Raw genomic sequence first — 19,668 nt, forward strand, 5'->3', positions numbered from 1 at the left:
GGTGGCAGCATCATGTTGTGGGGGTGCTTTGCTGCAGGAGGGACTCGTGCACTTCACAAAATAGATGGCATCATGAGGAAAGAAAATTATGTGGATATATTGAAGCAACATCTCAAGACATCAGTCAGAAAGTTAAAGCTTGGTCGCAAATGGGTCTTCCAAATGGACTATGACCTCAAGCATACTTCCAAAGTTGTGGCAAAATGGCTTAAGGACAACAAAGTAAAGGTATTGGAGTGGCCATCACAAAGCCCTGACCTCAATCCTATAGAGAATTTGTGGGCAGAACTGAAAAAGCATGTGCGAGCAAGGAGGCCTAAAAACCTGACTCAGTTACACCAGCTCTGTCAGGAGGAATGGTCCAAAATTCACCCAACTTATTGTGGGAAGCTTGTGGAAGGCTACCCGAAACGTTTGACCCAAGTTAAACAATTTAAAGGCAATGCTATCAAATACTAATTGACTGTATGTAAACTTCTGACCCACTGAGAATGTGATGAAAGAAATAAAAGCTGAAATAAATAAATCTATTATTCTGACATTTCACATTCTTAAAATAAAGTGGTGATCCTAACTGACCTAAAACAGGTATTTTTTACTAGGATTAAATGTCAGGAATTGTGAAAAACTGAGTTTAAATGTATTTGGCTAAGGTGCATGTAAACTTCCGACTTCAACTGTATACACACACACAGAGTTGCATCATAATGAGAATATCAGTGATAAATACAGTTTAACAGCACATATACAACTATGATTATATCCAGCCCTCACCACTATAATGTCCCTGTTCCTCACCACTATAAAGTCCCTGTTCCTCACCACTATAATGTCCCTGTTCTTCACCACTATAAAGTCCCTGTTCCTCACCACTATAATGTCCCTGTTCTTCACCACTATAAAGTCCCTGTTCCTCACCACTATAATGTCCCTGTTCCTCACCACTATAAAGTCCCTGTTCCTCACTACTATAAAGTCCCTGTTCCTCACCACTATAATGTCCCTGTTCCTCACCACTATAAAGTCCCTGTTCCTCACCACTATAAAGTCCCTGTTCCTCACCACTATAAAGTCCCTGTTCCTCACCACTATAAAGTCCCTGTTCCTCACCACTATAAAGTCCCTGTTCCTCACCACTATAAAGTCCCTGTTCCTCACCACTATAATGTCCCTGTTCCTCACTACTATAATGTCCCTGTTCCTCACCACTATAAAGTCCCTGTTCCTCACCACTATAAAGTCCCTGTTCCTCACCACTATAAAGTCCCTGTTCCTCACCACTATAAAGTCCCTGTTCCTCTAACATGTTCTTAAAACAGGGAGGAACCATAAAGAATAAAAAGTTGCATTACATAATACTACTGCAAGGGCTCGTTGCCCTGACAAAGATTATACCTAGTCCTGTACTAAAAAAATAAACATTCCGGCAACTGGTTTGCTCATGCAACAGTGTTATTGAATGTATTTATTACAACCATAGTTTGTTATTATCATCATGTATACAGTTGGATAAAACAGCGTTTGCATCAGAAAGTCATCTCACCTAAGCAATATAAGAACTATGGTGTGGTTTCCTCAACACAGATTAAGGCTAGTCCTGGACAACAACAACAAAACAAGCTCAATGGAGAATCTCCATGGAAAATATATATTTTAGTCGAGGACCAGGTTTAATGTGTGTTGGGGGAAAACCTCTCCTATAACTTCAATGGAGTGTGACACTAAACTGTTTACACACCGAAAAGGTGCCAGAAATGTACAGGTTACAAAAATCATTGACACCCCTACAATAATAACAATTATTCTGCTTTTGTAAATACAATGAATGTTCGTGTTAGTGCAGTAATATCACAAACAGATAAGAGTCTATTTTTATTAAATCCACGCTCCAATCTTACTCCAAGACTCTCCTTCATTTGAATAGAAATACTACTGCGTTTTCTCAGAGGTTAGCTGGAGGCCTTGAGCTCAGGGGGGGGGGGGGGGGGTCAGGTAACAGGTAAGGTTACATCCCAGACCCAACCCTTTGCCCTGATGCCATGTCCCCTGACCCCTGACAACAGTGAGCTAGCCGGGAATCCCTTTCTCAAACCACTCCAGGGATCCACCCGGGGCTAGTGTTTCAGGTTGGGGGTTAAAACAAATAAAGAAGTGAAAGAGGACGGTTGGGTGCGGTCTCTCTTCTCATTGGGTGGCTTGCCAGATGATGATGCCCAGTATGGTCAGTACTATGGACAGGACCACGGCCAAGATGCACATCTTCTTACGGGACTTTTGCTGAGGGGAGAGACAGAGCAGAGGGATGGGTGGGTTGGTGACAGTTGAGATGCAGAAACAGCATGGAAACAAAACTGTTGCGACCAGACTGTTATACTGCTCAGTTTATACACTTTCAACACCTTGCAGAGTCCATGCCCTGATGAATTGAGACTGTTCGGAGGGCAAAGGGATCAACTGCCAATCCAGTAGTCTGAAAGCTACAGTGACAGGCAGGGGCCCTGTCACTTGGTCAATCGCTCCATGATTTAACAGAATGTTCAGCTTTCCCCAACTTAAATGTAAATTCGGTTCACACTTTGTTCCCCTCGCTCTCACCTGGCTCAGTTTCCCCTCCCACGCTCTCACCTGGCTCAGTTCCCCCTCCCTCCCTCCCTCCCTCGCTCTCACCTGGCTCAGTTCCCACTCCCTCGCTCTCACCTGGCTCAGTTCCCCCTCCCTCCCTCCCTCCCTTGCTCGCTCTCACCTGGCTCAGTTCCCCCTCCCTCCCTCGCTCGCTCTCACCTGGCTCAGTTCCCCCTCCCTCCCTCCCTCCCTCTCACCTGGCTCAGTTCCCCCTCCCTCCCTCCCTCGCTCGCTCTCACCTGGCTCAGTTCCCCCTCCCTCCCTCCCTCCCTCGCTCTCACCTGGCTCAGTTCCCCCTCCCTCCCTCGCTCTCACCTGGCTCAGTTCCCCCTCCCTCCCTCGCTCTCACCTGGCTCAGTTCCCCCTCCCTCCCTCCCTCCCTCTCACCTGGCTCAGTTCCCCCTCCCTCCCTCCCTCGCTCTCACCTGGCTCAGTTCCCCCTCCCTCCCTCCCTCGCTCTCACCTGGCTCAGTTCCCCCTCCCTCCCTCGCTCGCTCTCACCTGGCTCAGTTCCCCCTCCCTCCCTCGCTCGCTCTCACCTGGCTCAGTTCCCCCTCCCTCGCTCTCACCTGGCTCAGTTCCCCCCTCCCTCGCTCTCACCTGGCTCAGTTCCCCCTCCCTCCCTCCCTCCCACACTCTCCCCTGGCTCAGTTTCCCCTCCCACGCTCTCACCTGGCTCAGTTCCCCCTCCCTCCCTCCCTCGCTCTCACCTGGCTCAGTTCCCCTCCCTCTCTCCCTCCCTCGCTCTCACCTGGCTCAGTTCCCCCTCCCTCGCCTCCCTCCGCTCTCACCTGGCTCAGTTCCCCTCCCTCCCTCCCTCCCTCGCTCTCACCTGGCTCAGTTCCCCCTCCCTCCCTCCCTCGCTCTCACCTGGCTCAGTTCCCCCTCCTCCCTCGCTCTCACCTGGCTCAGTTCCCCCTCCCTCCCTCCCTCGCTCTCACCTGGCTCAGTTCCCCCTCCCTCCCTCCCTCGCTCTCACCTGGCTCAGTTCCCCCCCCTCCCTCCCTCGCTCTCACCTGGCTCAGTTCCCCCTCCCTCCCTCCCTCGCTCTCACCTGGCTCAGTTCCCCCTCCCTCCCTCCCTCGCTCTCACCTGGCTCAGTTCCCCCTCCCTCCCTCCCTCGCTCTCACCTGGCTCAGTTCCCCCCTCCCTCCCTCGCTCTCACCTGGCTCAGTTCCCCCTCCCTCCCTCGCTCTCACCTGGCTCAGTTCCCCCTCCCTCCCTCGCTCTCACCTGGCTCAGTTCCCCCTCCCTCCCTCCCTCGCTCTCACCTGGCTCAGTTCCCCCTCCCTCCCTCGCTCTCACCTGGCTCAGTTCCCTCCCTCCCTCCCTCGCTCTCACCTGGCTCAGTTCCCCCTCCCTCCCTCGCTCTCACCTGGCTCAGTTCCCCCTCCCTCCCTCCCTCGCTCTCACCTGGCTCAGTTCCCCCTCCCTCCTCCTCGCTCGCTCTCACCTGGCTCAGTTCCCCCCTCCCTCGCTCGCTCTCACCTGGCTCAGTTCCCCCTCCTCCTCCTCGCTCGCTCTCACCTGGCTCAGTTCCCCCTCCCTCCCACCCTCCCTCGCTCTCACCTGGCTCAGTTCCCCCTCCCTCCCTCCTCGCTCTCACCTGGCTCAGTTCCCCCCCTCGCTCTCACCTGGCTCAGTTCCCCCCTCCCTCCCTCGCTCTCACCTGGCTCAGTTCCCCCTCCCTCCCTCGCTCTCACCTGGCTCAGTTCCCCCTCCCTCCCTCCCTCGCTCTCACCTGGCTCAGTTCCCCCTCCCTCCCTCCCTCGCTCTCACCTGGCTCAGTTCCCCCCTCCCTCGCTCGCTCTCACCTGGCTCAGTTCCCCCCTCCCTCCCTCCCTCGCTCTCACCTGGCTCAGTTCCCCCTCCCTCCCTCCCTCCCTCGCTCTCACCTGGCTCAGTTCCCCCTCCCTCCCTCGCTCTCACCTGGCTCAGTTCCCCCCCCTCGCTCTCACCTGGCTCAGTTCCCCCCTCCCTCCCTCGCTCTCACCTGGCTCAGTTCCCCCCTCCCTCCCTCGCTCTCACCTGGCTCAGTTCCCCCCTCCCTCCCTCGCTCTCACCTGGCTCAGTTCCCCCTCCCTCCCACCCTCCCTCGCTCTCACCTGGCTCAGTTCCCCCCTCCCTCCCTCGCTCTCACCTGGCTCAGTTCCCCCCTCCCTCCCTCGCTCTCACCTGGCTCAGTTCCCCCCTCCCTCCCTCGCTCTCACCTGGCTCAGTTCCCCCCCCCCCTCCCTCCCTCGCTCTCACCTGGCTCAGTTCCCCCTCCCTCCCTCCCTCGCTCTCACCTGGCTCAGTTCCCCCTCCCTCGCTCGCTCTCACCTGGCTCAGTTCCCCCCTCCCTCCCTCGCTCCCACCTGGCTCAGTTCCCCCCTCCCTCCCTCCCTCGCTCTCACCTGGCTCAGTTCCCCCTCCCTCCCTCCCTCCCTCGCTCTCACCTGGCTCAGTTCCCCCTCCCTCCCTCCCTCCCTCGCTCTCACCTGGCTCAGTTCCCCCTCCCTCCCTCCCTCGCTCTCACCTGGCTCAGTTCCCCCTCCCTCCCTCCCTCCCTCCCTCGCTCTCACCTGGCTCAGTTCCCCCTCCCTCCCTCGCTCGCTCTCACCTGGCTCAGTTCCCCCCCCCTCGCTCGCTCTCACCTGGCTCAGTTCCCCCCCCTCCTCGCTCTCACCTGGCTCAGTTCCCCCTCGCTCCCCCCTCCCTCGCTCGCTCTCACCTGGCTCAGTTCCCCCTCCCTCCCTCCCTCCTCTCACCTGGCTCAGTTCCCCCCCTCGCTCTCACCTGGCTCAGTTCCCCCTCCCTCCCTCCCTCCCTCCCTCGCTCTCACCTGGCTCAGTTCCCCCCTCCCTCCCTCGCTCTCACCTGGCTCAGTTCCCCCTCCCTCCCTCGCTCTCACCTGGCTCAGTTCCCCCTCCCTCCCTCCCTCCCTCGCTCTCACCTGGCTCAGTTCCCCTCCCTCCCTCCCTCCCTCGCTCTCACCTGGCTCAGTTCCCCCTCCCTCCCACCCTCCCTCGCTCTCACCTGGCTCAGTTCCCCCTCCCTCCCTCCCTCGCTCGCTCTCACCTGGCTCAGTTCCTCCCTCCCTCCCTCCCTCCCTCGCTCTCACCTGGCTCAGTTCCCCCTCCCTCCCTCCCTCCCTCGCTCTCACCTGGCTCAGTTCCCCCTCCCTCCCTCCCTCGCTCTCACCTGGCTCAGTTCCCCTCCCTCCCTCCCTCCCTCGCTCTCACCTGGCTCAGTTCCCCCTCCCTCCCTCCCTCGCTCTCACCTGGCTCAGTTCCCCCTCCCTCCCTCCCTCCCTCGCTCTCACCTGGCTCAGTTCCCCCTCCCTCCCTCCCTCGCTCTCACCTGGCTCAGTTCCCCCTCCCTCCCTCCCTCGCTCTCACCTGGCTCAGTTCCCCCTCCCTCCCTCGCTCGCTCTCACCTGGCTCAGTTCCCCCTCCCTCCCTCGCTCTCACCTGGCTCAGTTCCCCCTCCCTCTCACCTGGCTCAGTTCCCCCTCCCTCTCACCTGGCTCAGTTCCCCCTCCCTCCCACCTGGCTCAGTTCCCCCTCCCTCCCACCTGGCTCAGTTCCCCCTCCCTCCCACCTGGCTCAGTTCCCCCTCGCTCTCACCTGGCTCAGTTCCCCCTCGCTCTCACCTGGCTCAGTTCCCCCTCCCTCCCTCGCTCTCACCTGGCTCAGTTCCCCCTCCCTCCCTCGCTCTCACCTGGCTCAGTTCCCCCTCCCTCCCTCCCTCCCTCGCTCTCACCTGGCTCAGTTCCCCCTCCCTCCCTCCCTCCCTCCCTCGCTCTCACCTGGCTCAGTTCCCCCTCCCTCCCTCCCTCCCTCCCTCCCTCCCTCGCTCTCACCTGGCTCAGTTCCCCCTCCCTCCCTCTCCTCCCTCGCTCTCACCTGGCTCAGTTCCCCCTCCCTCCCTCCCTCGCTCTCACCTGGCTCAGTTCCCCCTCCCTCCCTCCCTCGCTCTCACCTGGCTCAGTTCCCCCCTCCCTCCCTCGCTCGCTCTCACCTGGCTCAGTTCCCCCTCCCTCCCTCCCTCCCTCGCTCGCTCTCACCTGGCTCAGTTCCCCCTCCCTCCCCCCCCCTCCCTCGCTCTCACCTGGCTCAGTTCCCCCTCCCTCCCTCCCTCGCCCTCTCACCTGGCTCAGTTCCCCCTCCCTCCCTCCCTCCCTCGCTCTCACCTGGCTCAGTTCCCCCTCCCTCCCTCCCTCCCTCGCTCTCACCTGGCTCAGTTCCCCCTCCCTCCCTCCCTCGCTCTCACCTGGCTCAGTTCCCCCTCCCTCCCTCCGCTCGCTCTCACCTGGCTCAGTTCCCCCTCCCTCCCTCCCTCGCTCTCACCTGGCTCAGTTCCCCCTCCCTCCCTCCCTCGCTCTCACCTGGCTCAGTTCCCCCTCCCTCCCTCCCTCCCTCCTCGCTCTCACCTGGCTCAGTTCCCCCTCCCTCCCTCCCTCCCTCGCTCTCACCTGGCTCAGTTCCCCCTCCCTCCCTCCCTCCCTCGCTCTCACCTGGCTCAGTTCCCCCTCCCTCCCTCCCTCCGCTCGCTCTCACCTGGCTCAGTTCCCCCTCCCTCCCTCCCTCGCTCGCTCTCACCTGGCTCAGTTCCCCCTCCCTCCCTCCCTCGCTCGCTCTCACCTGGCTCAGTTCCCCCTCCCTCCCTCCCTCGCTCGCTCTCACCTGGCTCAGTTCCCCTCCTCCCTCCCTCGCTCGCTCTCACCTGGCTCAGTTCCCCCTCCCTCCCTCGCTCGCTCTCACCTGGCTCAGTTCCCCCTCCCTCTCACCTGGCTCAGTTCCCCCTCCCTCCCACCTGGCTCAGTTCCCCCTCCCTCCCACCTGGCTCAGTTCCCCCTCCCTCCCACCTGGCTCAGTTCCCCCTCCCTCCCACCTGGCTCAGTTCCCCCTCCCTCCCACCTGGCTCAGTTCCCCCTCCCTCTCACCTGGCTCAGTTCCCCCTCCCTCCCTCGCTCTCACCTGGCTCAGTTCCCCCTCCCTCTCACCTGGCTCAGTTCCCCCTCCCTCCCACCTGGCTCAGTTCCCCCTCCCTCCCACCTGGCTCAGTTCCCCCTCCCTCCCTCGCTCTCACCTGGCTCAGTTCCCCCTCCCTCCCTCGCTCTCACCTGGCTCAGTTCCCCCTCCCTCCCTCGCTCTCACCTGGCTCAGTTCCCCCTCCCTCCCTCGCTCTCACCTGGCTCAGTTCCCCCCCCTCCCTCCCCCCCTCGCTCTCACCTGGCTCAGTTCCCCCTCCCTCCCTCCCTCCCTCGCTCGCTCTCACCTGGCTCAGTTCCCCCTCCCTCCCTCCCGCCCTCCCTCGCTCTCACCTGGCTCAGTTCCCCCTCCCTCCCTCCCTCCCTCGCTCTCACCTGGCTCAGTTCCCCCTCCCTCCCTCCCTCCCTCCCTCGCTCTCACCTGGCTCAGTTCCCCCTCCCTCCCTCCCTCGCTCTCACCTGGCTCAGTTCCCCCTCCCTCCCTCCCTCGCTCTCACCTGGCTCAGTTCCCCCTCCCTCCCTCGCTCTCACCTGGCTCAGTTCCCCCTCCCTCCCTCCCTCCCTCGCTCTCACCTGGCTCAGTTCCCCCTCCCTCCCTCGCTCTCACCTGGCTCAGTTCCCCCTCCCTCCCTCGCTCTCACCTGGCTCAGTTCCCCCTCCCTCCCTCGCTCTCACCTGGCTCAGTTCCCCCTCCCTCCCTCCCTCCCTCGCTCTCACCTGGCTCAGTTCCCCCTCCCTCCCTCCCTCCCTCGCTCTCACCTGGCTCAGTTCCCCCTCCCTCCCTCCCTCCCTCGCTCTCACCTGGCTCAGTTCCCCCTCCCTCCCTCCCTCCCTCGCTCTCACCTGGCTCAGTTCCCCCTCCCTCCCTCCCTCCCTCGCTCTCACCTGGCTCAGTTCCCCCTCCCTCCCTCCCTCCCTCGCTCTCACCTGGCTCAGTTCCCCCTCCCTCCCTCCCTCGCTCGCTCTCACCTGGCTCAGTTCCCCCTCCCTCCCTCCCTCGCTCGCTCTCACCTGGCTCAGTTCCCCCTCCCTCCCTCCCTCGCTCGCTCTCACCTGGCTCAGTTCCCCCTCCCTCCCTCCCTCGCTCGCTCTCACCTGGCTCAGTTCCCCCTCCCTCCCTCCCTCGCTCGCTCTCACCTGGCTCAGTTCCCCCTCCCTCCCTCCCTCGCTCGCTCTCACCTGGCTCAGTTCCCCCTCCCTCCCTCCCTCGCTCGCTCTCACCTGGCTCAGTTCCCCCTCCCTCCCTCCCTCGCTCGCTCTCACCTGGCTCAGTTCCCCCTCCCTCCCTCCCTCGCTCGCTCTCACCTGGCTCAGTTCCCCCTCCCTCCCTCCCTCGCTCGCTCTCACCTGGCTCAGTTCCCCCTCCCTCCCTCCCTCGCTCGCTCTCACCTGGCTCAGTTCCCCCTCCCTCCCTCCCTCGCTCGCTCTCACCTGGCTCAGTTCCCCCTCCCTCCCTCCCTCGCTCGCTCTCACCTGGCTCAGTTCCCCCTCCCTCCCTCCCTCGCTCGCTCTCACCTGGCTCAGTTCCCCCTCCCTCCCTCGCTCGCTCTCACCTGGCTCAGTTCCCCCTCCCTCCCTCGCTCGCTCTCACCTGGCTCAGTTCCCCCTCCCTCCCTCGCTCGCTCTCACCTGGCTCAGTTCCCCCTCCCTCCCTCGCTCGCTCTCACCTGGCTCAGTTCCCCCTCCCTCCCTCGCTCGCTCTCACCTGGCTCAGTTCCCCCTCCCTCCTCGCTCGCTCTCACCTGGCTCAGTTCCCCCTCCCTCCCTCGCTCGCTCTCACCTGGCTCAGTTCCCCCTCCCTCCCTCGCTCTCACCGGCTCAGTTCCCCCTCCCTCCCCGCTCTGACCTGGCTCAGTTCCCCCTCCCTCCCTCGCTCTGACCTGGCTCAGTTCCCCCTCCCTCCCTCGCTCTCACCTGGCTCAGTTCGGCACGAGACAATCCTACTGAAAATGAATGGGATTCCTCATTTTAAAATCGTCAGCCATCACTAGCTAGCAGGGTCTTACTTGTTTATTTAAAAAAAATATTGAACCTTTATTTAACTAGGCAAGTCAGTTATGAACAAATTCTTATTTACAATGACGGCCTATCCCAGCCTAACCCGGACAACTGTGCGCCGCCCTATGGGACTCCCAATCACGGCCGGTGGCGATACAGCCTGGAATCGAACCAGAGTCTGTAGTGACACCTCAAGCACTGAGATGCAGTGCCTTCGACCGCTGCACCACTCGGGAGTAGAGTCTTACTCTGCAGCAGTGATATTTCCTCTTACCTGGAAGTAGGCGGCTCTCTGAAGCTGTTCTGTCCCTCGGTCTACGTGGACCTCGGCACTCTCCACGTTGGCCTCTATGCTGTCTGTCATGTAAACATACACAGAGAGAGAAGGGTCAGACAACCTGGCTCAGCTTGTCACTGCCTTATGGTGGGTGAGCTTCTCTTTAAAAACACATACACTACCGGTCAAAAGTTTTACAACACCTACTCATTCACATATAGTGTAGATGCATTTTCATTTCAAACAAGACAAATCAGCAGAGTTGTTCCAATAACACACGTGTTGTTGGGTCTGCTGTGTACCTGGAAGCATGTGAGTCGAGGGAAATCTAATCATAGAGAGAGTTAAAACCATGTTTTAGAGTGGTGGGTTTTTATGAAGGAAGTAACAGATTGGGGTTCTGTACTTCAGTACTACAACAGTGATGGGACTCACCAATCATCTCTCCCTGATCATGGATCATCACGGCTAGATCCTTGAAGATCTGGTTCACATCCAAGATGTCCGACTGAAATAACAACACAACTGAATGAGAAAGGTAACGCTGAAATAACAACACAACTGAATGAGAAAGGTAACGCTGAAATAACAACACAACTGAATGAGAAAGGTAACGCTGAAATAACAACACAACTGAATGAGAAAGGTAACGCTGAAATAACAACACAACAGAATGAGAAAGGTAACGCTGAAATAACAACACAACTGAATGAGAAAGGTAACGCTGAAATAACAACACAACTGAATGAGAAAGGTAACGCTGAAATAACAACACAACTGAATGAGAAAGGTAACGCTGAAATAACAACATAACTGAATGAGAAAGGTAACGCTGAAATAACATCATAACAGAATGAGAAAGGTAACGCTGAAATAACAACACAACTGAATGAGAAAGGTAACGCTGAAATAACAACATAACTGAATGAGAAAGGTAACGCTGAAATAACATCATAACAGAATGAGAAAGGTAACGCTGAAATAACATCATAACAGAATGAGAAAGGTAACGCTGAAATAACAACATAACTGAATGAGAAAGGTAACGCTGAAATAACAACACAACTGAATGAGAAAGGTAACGCTGAAATAACAACACAACAGAATGAGAAAGGTAACGCTGAAATAACTCAAGTGAGAAAGATAATGCATTCCTGTTTATACCACGTGATGAACATAGGCATTGGTCTGGTCCCCAGGCGCTGCCTGAATCCTAAAATCAGGATTTCTTTCTGGATCAAAATGGAGGTTAGGTGGTGGATGTGGCAGGGGCGTGGCCCCTTGCTGAACATTGTAGAGGCCCGCCCGTTGGTCTCAGGGACAGAGAGCTATACACTGAGTGTACAAAATATTAGGAACACCTGCTATTTCCATGACATATACTGACCAGGTGAAAGCTATGATCCCTTATTGATGTTACTTGTTAAATCCACTTCAAATCAGTGTAGATGAAGTGGAGGAGACAGGTTAAAGAAGGATTTTTAAGCCTTGAGACATGGATTGTGTATGTGTTGTATTCAGAGGGTGAATGGGCAAGTCAAAATATCTAAGTGCCTTTGAACAGGGTATGGTAGTAGGTGCCAGGCGCACTGGTTTGTGTCAAGAACTGCAACGCTGCTGAGGTTTCACACTCAACAGTTTCCCTGTTTGTATCAAGAATGGTCCACCACCCAAAGGACATCCAGCCAACCTGACACAACTGTGGGAAGCATTGGAGTCAACATGGGCCAGCATCCCTGTAGAACGCTTTCAACACCTTGTAGAGTCCATGACCTGACGAATTGAGGCTGTTCTGAGGGTATAAGGGGGTGCAAGTCCATATGAGGAAGGTGCTCCTAATGTTTTAGAATACAGAGAGATACAGAGATGGAGGGAGTGTGTGAGAGAGTTTTACCTCTAGCTGTCTGATGTTGGTCTCTCTCTCCTTGATAAGCACCAAGTCCTCTTCTGTTATGGCCTCCTCTGTTGTCTGTGTGGTTGTCTGAGCCCAATCATCTTGGCTGGAGAAAAGAAAGGTGAGTGAGAAAACACATTTTGGAGAGAAGGAGATATTTAAGAGACCAGGAACCATATCCTGAAGTAGATGACTATCAAAATACACTCCTTTGAGCGAGAGAGAGAGAGAAGCTTGAACCTACTTATCAAAAGACACCAGCTGTTCCTCAGAGGCGCCATCTTCAGCCTGACAGAGAGGAGCCAGACATTACATAAGCAAAACATCCACTTGAAGGTTTGACAATAGAAAACCTGCCAATGGTAATGAAATTCAGCATTCTATCCATTTTCAGAGCCTTACTGAGAGACGGGAACCAGCTCGGGCTCTGGCTACAGACTGCTTCTCCTTCTGTGCTGCCTGGCGCTGTATGGCCTGGAAGTTGTTGAGGGCAGCGGAGAAATCATTCATCAGTCGGTCTTTCTGGATCTTCTGTTGCCTCTGTGGGTTGAGCAAAGAAGAAATGAGTCATTCAAAACGTATTGTCACGGTCAGTGAGTGGTGTAAGGTGAAGTTACCCCTAGACATTGATCTTGGGTCCGTTTTGCATTTACCCCAGTAATGGTTAAAGTTAGGATTGAGGGGGAGAGGAAGCTGATGCTAGATCAGTATCTATGGGACACTTGAACCTGGAGCTATTCAAAACACAAAGGGTTACCCAATGTCATTGTTGAGGACTCAGTCACACACAAACTCATTGGAAAAGACACTGACCTGCTCTGACGGTGCTGAAGATGGTGAGACGGAGCCCAGGTCTTTCAGGTGCTTGTTGGTCTCCTTGGCCAGCTGGTTGGTAAAGTGCTGTATCTGCTGTCTGAATGAACATGAACCCATGTCCAAAGTCAATAAGGGAGATAGCAGACTCTCAGGGAGTAACAGAAAACACACACACACACACACACACACGGTCTGTTCTGTGTTCGGCGCATTAATACGGTTGTCAGTGTACGTACAAGCGAAACAACGAGAATACTTACAGACTGTCCCTCAGTTCGCTGGTGTCTTGTCCCGTCCCCAGCTGATTCACCATGCTCTTTATCTGGGCAGCTGGGAAGTGTGAAAACATACATCCTCTAATCTATAGGAAACATCTAACATTGTAATAATCTAAGTCTTGACTTTTATGAATGAATCTTAAATGACTAAAATCTTCTACCCTTGGTTTGACCCACTCTCTGCAGCAATACTTACTGTTCTGTGTGATCTTCTGGATGTTGGAACTGCATGTCTGGATGAGGGTGTTGGAGTCCCGTGGCTGGCTGAGATAGCGGTCTGCTTTACCAGAAGACATTGCTTCCTGTGCGGTTTGCTCGTAGGCAGGGTGAAGACTGTTGGGGGCTGGGTGGCAGGTATATTGGGAACGTATGTATACTACCGTTTAAAAGTTTGGGGTCACTTTAAAAAAATGTCCTTGTTTTCCATGAAAACATACATGAAATGAGTTGCAAAATTAATAGGAAATATAGTCAAGACTAGGGTTGCAAAGGGTCGGAAACTTTTCGGTAAATTTCCATGGGAAGTTCAGCCCTGGAATTCTGGGAATTTTGCTTAAATTCATATTTTTTTTTTTATGTTAAGCTAACAGTGAACTTTTTTTGTGGAATACACATGAGGCAATTCTAGGTCTTGTGGTATATTTTGGTTAAACTATCCCCAATTCAATGGAATTGTAACCCTCTGCATGCACAGTGCATTCTTCCATCACATGTACAGCTGATTCTCAAGATCTTTCACACTAATGAGATGCTATTGAGCCCACACTACTACACTGTCTGAGCCAAGGACTACATGCTTTCTGGTAAGTTTTGATTACAATACTGGTTGAGGTGAATATATTTGATATGACACACATGATTTTTTAGTTTACTAGTAAATAGTAGCCTACAGCAAAGTGTGGATAAATTATTTCTAACTTGTTAACAATTTCTGCTAGATAGTTTTAGGTTGCTTGAGCCTGCTAACTGAGGAGTGTAAATTCACCTGTTCCCATACATGTTTCATTTAAAACATTTATCTTACAAAGGAGTTGTTTAATCTGACTGCTTAACTATCTGTACATGGAATTGTATTCGTTTTTTTTTTAAACAAATTTTATTCTAATCTCTACAGGAAAATGCCACGGGCACTATCTGATGTGTGGAGACATTTCACTGCAGCTAATGTAGAAGGAAAAGCTGTGTACATTTATAAATACTGCAAATACTGTGTCAAATCATATGTGAAGAATGCAACAAAGATCCAGAATCATCTGGCCAAGTGCATAAAGTTCCCTCAGCGCTCACAACAAGCAACCTCTGACAAAAGTCCCTCTACTTCTATTTGAGGTGAAATGATGAATCAGACCCCTTATCGATAGCAACAGCGCATTGTCCTCCTGGAATCAGAAGTGTTTTTTTACTCAATGGAAGAACGAACGTAATCACAGAGATGCTGATGAATGTCTTGCTCGAGCTGTGTATGCAACTGGTTCACCTCTGATGCTCACAGGCAATGTGTATTGGAAGACATTTCTGAATGTTCTTCGCCCAGCATACACCCCTCCAACCAGACATGCTTCATCTACTCATTTGCTGGATGCAGAGTTCAACAGAGTTCAAGTGAAGGACAAGCAAATCATAGAGAAAGCAGACTGTATTGCAATCATCTCTGATGGGTGGTCGAATGTTCGTGGGCAAGGAATAATTAACTACATCATCTCCACCCCTCAACCAGTATTCTACAAGAGCACAGACACGAGGGACAACAGACACACCGGTCTCTACATTGCAGATGAGCTGAAGGCAGTCATCCATGACCTTGGACCACAGAAGGTATTTGCACTGGTGACAGACAATGCTGCGAACATGAAGGCTGCTTGGTCTAAAGTGGAGGAGTCCTACCCTCACATCACACCCATTGGCTGTGCTGCTCATGCATTGAATCTAGCCTTCCCTGTAGCTCAGTTGGTAGAGCATGGTGTTTGCAACACCAGGGTTGTGGGTTTGATTCCCACGGGGGGCCAGCACAGGAAAAAAAAAAAAAAAATGTATGAAATTGTATGAAATGTATGCATTCTCTACTGTAAGTCGCTCTGGATAAGAGCGTCTGCTAAATGACTAAAATGTAAAAAATGTAAAAATGAATCTGCTCCTCAAGGACATCATGGCACTGAAAACAATGGACACACTCTACAAGAGAGCTAAGGAAATGGTTAGGCATGGGAAGGGTCATCAAGTTATAGCAGCAATCTACCACACCAAGCAAAGTGAGAAGAATAAGAGCACCACATTGAAGCTGCCCAGCAACACCCGTTGGGGTGGTGTTGTCATCATGTTTGACAGTCTCCTGGAGGGGAAGGAGTCTCTCCAAGAAATGGCCATATCACAGTCTGCCGATATGGACAGCCACATCAAGAGGATCCTCCTGGATTACGTATTTAGGGAGAGGGGGGTAAGCAGCGGCCCTGACCAAGCGTGCCTGCCGGATGGGGGCTGCCATCCTGTCTGATGTTCAGACTTGCAGATGTAAGAGAAGAAATCCGTACCGCCCTGCCCACACTGTTGCTCCAAGCAGAGGAAACTGCAGTTCTGAAATATATCAAAAAGCGTGAAGACTTCTGCCTGAAGCCCATACATGCTGCAGCGTACATGTTGGACCCCAATTACGCTGGCAAGAGCATCCTGTCTGGTGCAGATATCAACAAGGCCTATGGTGTCATCACTACCGTGTCTCGCCACCTTGGCCTGGATGAGGGCAAGGTTCTTGGCAGTCTGGTGAAGTACACTTCCAAGCAAGGGTTTTGGGATGGAGATGCAATATGGCAGTCGTGCCAACATATCTCATCAGCCACCTGGTGGAAGGGACTTTGTGGATCTGAGGCTCTTTCCCCTGTTCTCTCCATCATCCTCCAAATCCCACCAACATCAGCCTCCTCAGAGCACAACTGGTCCTTGTTTGGGACACACACACACACACACACACACACACACACACACACACACACACACACACACACACACACACACACACACACACACACACACACACACACACACACACACACACACCAGGCTGACCAATACAAGGGTTGAACAATTGGTGGCCATCCGGGAAAATTTGAGGCTTTTTGAGCCTGACAATGAGCCATCCTTAACAAGGTTGGAAAGTGACAGTGAAGATGAGGGCTCAGAGTCTGATGTTTAAGAGGTGGACATTGAGGAGGTCCAGGGAGAAGACATGGAAGCCTGAGAGGAAGACAACCAAAGCTTTAGTTTCTAGACTATCATTTTACAGATGTGTTGAAAACGTTTTTGGGAGATGTGATGGATCATTCCAATATTACCTTTATGTTGTTGTTTAGTGAAATCATCCCATGTGAAGAGTCAACTCAGTTAAATTCGTAAAATAATTATTTTTATTTATTTTCTATTGGAAGGATTTAATCATTTGCAATTATGTCTACTTATGATAAAAGGTTTTATGTTTCTGTCTCCATATGATATAGTAAATATATCCAATGCAAAAAACATCTACATTTAAACAGTATTAATATTACATTTGCATATATTTCCGTTAATTCCCATATATTCCTGTTAATTCCCACAAAGTTTCCATCTCTGAATATTCCCCAAAATGTGCAACCCTAGTGAAGACGTTGACAAGGTTATAGATAATGATTTTTAAATGAAATAATAATTGTGTCCTTCAAACTTTGCTTTCGTCAAAGAATCCTCCATTTGCAGCAATTACAGCCTTGCAGACCGTCGGCATTCTAGTTGTCAATTTGTTGAGGTAATCTGAAGAGATTTCACCCCATGCTTCCTGAAGCACATCCCACAAGTTGGATTGGCTTGATGGGCACTTCTTACGTACCATACGGTCAAGCTGCTCCCACAACAGCTCAATAGGGTTGAGATCCGGTGACTGTTCTGGCCACTCCATTATAGACAGAATACCAGCTGACTGATTCTCCCCTAAATAGCTCTTGCATAGTTTGGAGCTATGCTTTGGGTCATTGTCTTGTTGTAGGAGGAAATTGGCTCCAATTAAGCTCTGTCCACAGGGTATGGCATGGTGTTGCAAAATGGTGTGATAGCCTTCCTTCTTCAAGATCCCTTTTACCCTGTACAAATCTCCCACTTTACCACCACCAAAGCACCCCCAGACCATCACATTGCCTCCACCATGCTTGACAGAAGGCGTCAAGCACTCCTCCTGCATCTTTTCATTTTTTCTGCGTCTCACGAATGTTCTTTGTGATCCGAACACCTCAAACTTATATTCGTCTGTCCATAACACTTTTTTCCAATCTTCCTCTGTCCAGTGTCTGTGTTCTTTTGCCCATCTTAATCTTTTATTTTTATTGGCCAGTCTGAGATATGGCTTTTTCTTTACAACTCTGCCTAGAAGGCCAGCATCCCGGAGTCGCCTCTTCACTGTTGACGTTGAGACTGGTGTTTTAAGGGTACTATTTAATGAAGCTGCCAGTTGAGGACCTGTGAGCCGTCTGTTTCTCAAACTAGACACTCTAATGTACTTGTCCTCTTGCTCAGTTGTGCACCGGGGCCTCCCACTCCTGTTTCTGTTCTGGTTTGAGCCAGTTTGCGCTGTTCTGTGAACGGAGTAGTACACAGCGTTGTACGAGATCTTCAGTTTCTTGGCAATTTCTCGCATGGAATAGCCTTCATTTCTCAGAACAAGAATAGACTGACGAGTTTCAGAAGAAAGTTCTTTGTTTCTGGCCATTTTGAGCCTGTAATCGAACCCACAAATGCTGATGCTCCAGATACTCAACTAGTCTAAAGAAGGCCAGTTTTATTGCTTCTTTAAAATCAGCACAACAGTTTTGAGCTGTGCTAACATAATTGCAAAAGTATTTTTTTATGATCAATTAGCCTTTTAAAATGATAAACTTGGATTAGCTAACACAACGTACCATTGGAACACAGGAGTGATGGTTGCTGATAATGGGCCTATGTAGATATTCCATTAAAAAAATCTAAATCTGCCGTTTCCACCTACAATAGTCATTCACAACATTAACAATGTCTACACTGATCAATTTGATGTTATTTTAATGGACAAAAAAAAAACAAGGACGTTTCTAAGTGACCCCAAACTTTTGAACGGTCGTGTAGGTAGGTGGGTGAAAACTCTGGGGGAGGAGAAAGTATAAACTCGTTTTTTGTTTTGCTATCAATACATCACTGTGAGTACAGAGATAATGTTATCAAACAAGTTTATCCTAAAATAGGCCTAATACATATGTCACAAGTTACATAACAGCTAAATAAATGCATAATTCTAACTGGAGAGAAGTGCTGTCATAGATTCATAACGAAGTGTGTAGCATGATTTGACATTAAAATAGCATCTGTTAAAAGTAATGACTACACACACTTTTGCAATCCGTCTGGGTCACTTCAACAAAAGCTTTTCTTAGTAAGGGTATCTAGGATAACGTCAATTAGCTAGTGGTTATGTTCATCACAATCCATTAGACAGGAGAGGGGGGGTCCAAGAAACACAGACGGTGGCAGTGAAGAGCAGATACTCACTCCCAAAATATCAAGACTGCCACATGCCTCCTCAATCTCTGGCTAGCTTGCTCAAAGTGGGACACAAGCAAGAGTTAGCCCTAGTTCCTTCATAATGTAGCTAGTCTAACGTTAGGTAAATCAAATTATTTACAGCTAGCCTTATTAAAACGTTAGATAACTAACCAGATTGAACTAATATAGCAAGCTACCTAACTCAGGTTATCCATAAAACCAAATAACTGTTATGTTTATTAGCACGTAGTTAGCCATCTAAGGATGAGTGCTCTAATATATATAATTTAAATGACTGTGATTGCCGACAGGCATCCGAGTCTGAAACTGCTGTAAATATCAGTTAGTTAGCATCGTTAGTTAGCATCGTTAGTTAGCACAGAAACATCAGGTGAGGAAGATAAACCCCCACAACGAATTGGTGAACGGTGTCAACAAAACTAGCCCTTTTTTTAAATTCACCATGAGCTAGCTATACATTAACGTAGTTGGCTTGAAACGGAAAATAATAATAATAATAATACAGTCATACTTGTTTAGCTGGCTGTAGCAAAGATCCGCTTTGCACCTTCGTCAACAAAAAAACAAAAAAAGCCACCCTCACAACACCAATGATGTGTATAAACCCTGGATAACTGACAAGATAAATGTCTCTCCTCCCCAAAACAATGATGTGTATAAACCCTGGATAACTGACAACAAGATGTTGGATATATAAACTGACAAGATAAATGTCTCTCCTCCCCCAAAACAATGGGAGTCGCTGTCTAGCTCCCGCCTTTCCTTTCACCGGATTGGTGGATACGTCTCATACAGTTTTACATATTCGATCATCGTTAGACGTCGACAGCTTGTATTCAAATTAAGACGTCATGAATATGCATAGCCATCTTCAGACAACGCCCATGTGCTTTTTCCTCAAAGTTGCCCGGGTATTGTAACGTATCATACTTATCAGTTCACTCGTTGTAATTTACGCATTACGAAACTTATATTTGATCAAATAATACCTCACGTAGGAAATAAGCAATTGTTTTGTTTACCAAATGGCGAGAACTGGTTGGGAAAAAATGCCACCTGCTTGAGGGAGACAGATTTCCACCGAGTTGAATCCCCTCTTTTCCTCTCTGTTCAGACAGGGAACGCTTCGTTTAAAGCCACCGCGCAGCCATCTTTTTATTTATTTAACTAGGCAAGTCAGTTAAGAACACTTATTTACAATGACCCCGTCCATACCCGGACGACGCTGGGCCAATTATGCACCGCCCTATAG

General features: G+C 51.6%; 1 protein-coding gene across 4 annotated transcripts; it reads right to left on the reverse strand.

Moving 5' to 3' along the window:
- Positions 1-1,450: 1,450 nt before the first annotated feature.
- On the reverse strand, positions 1,451-19,458 carry LOC106589043 (syntaxin-12). 4 transcript variants are annotated; one of them, XM_014178707.3, is made up of 10 exons: positions 19,439-19,458; positions 13,057-13,203; positions 12,843-12,912; positions 12,580-12,679; positions 12,169-12,306; positions 12,011-12,054; positions 11,767-11,872; positions 10,308-10,380; positions 9,870-9,952; positions 1,451-2,277 (listed from the first exon to the last, which is right to left on the reverse strand). In XM_014178707.3, exons 2-10 carry the CDS (start codon positions 13,154-13,156, stop codon positions 2,185-2,187), a joined length of 807 nt encoding a protein of 268 aa, XP_014034182.1. In that variant the 5' UTR covers positions 13,157-13,203; positions 19,439-19,458; the 3' UTR covers positions 1,451-2,184. The 4 variants fall into 4 exon arrangements, with proteins under 4 accessions (XP_014034182.1, XP_014034181.1, XP_014034183.1 ...); XM_014178706.3 differs by lacking the exon at positions 19,439-19,458 and adding an exon at positions 18,928-19,158; XM_014178708.3 differs by lacking the exon at positions 19,439-19,458 and having other exon boundaries at positions 12,843-12,943; positions 13,057-14,801.
- Between the last annotated feature and the right edge of the window lie 210 nt (positions 19,459-19,668).

This window comes from Salmo salar, chromosome 27, assembly GCF_965601325.2.
Source record: "Salmo salar chromosome 27, fSalSal1, whole genome shotgun sequence".
In the NCBI taxonomy this organism is placed as follows: Eukaryota; Metazoa; Chordata; class Actinopteri; order Salmoniformes; family Salmonidae; genus Salmo; species Salmo salar.

What these genes read in the sequence shown, in the direction of transcription:
- LOC106589043 (XM_014178707.3), bottom strand. Translation starts at nt 13,156, where the DNA reads ATGTCTTCTGGTAAAGCAGACCGCTATCTCAGCCAGCCACGGGACTCC. An exon ending in CCAGAAGATCACACAGAACA is followed by an intron (nt 12,913 to 13,056) that starts GTAAGTATTGCT and finishes CACACTTCCCAG; the next exon opens with CTGCCCAGATAAAGAGCATG. An exon ending in CAGCTGGTGTCTTTTGATAA is followed by an intron (nt 11,873 to 12,010) that starts GTAGGTTCAAGC and finishes TCTTTTCTCCAG; the next exon opens with CCAAGATGATTGGGCTCAGA.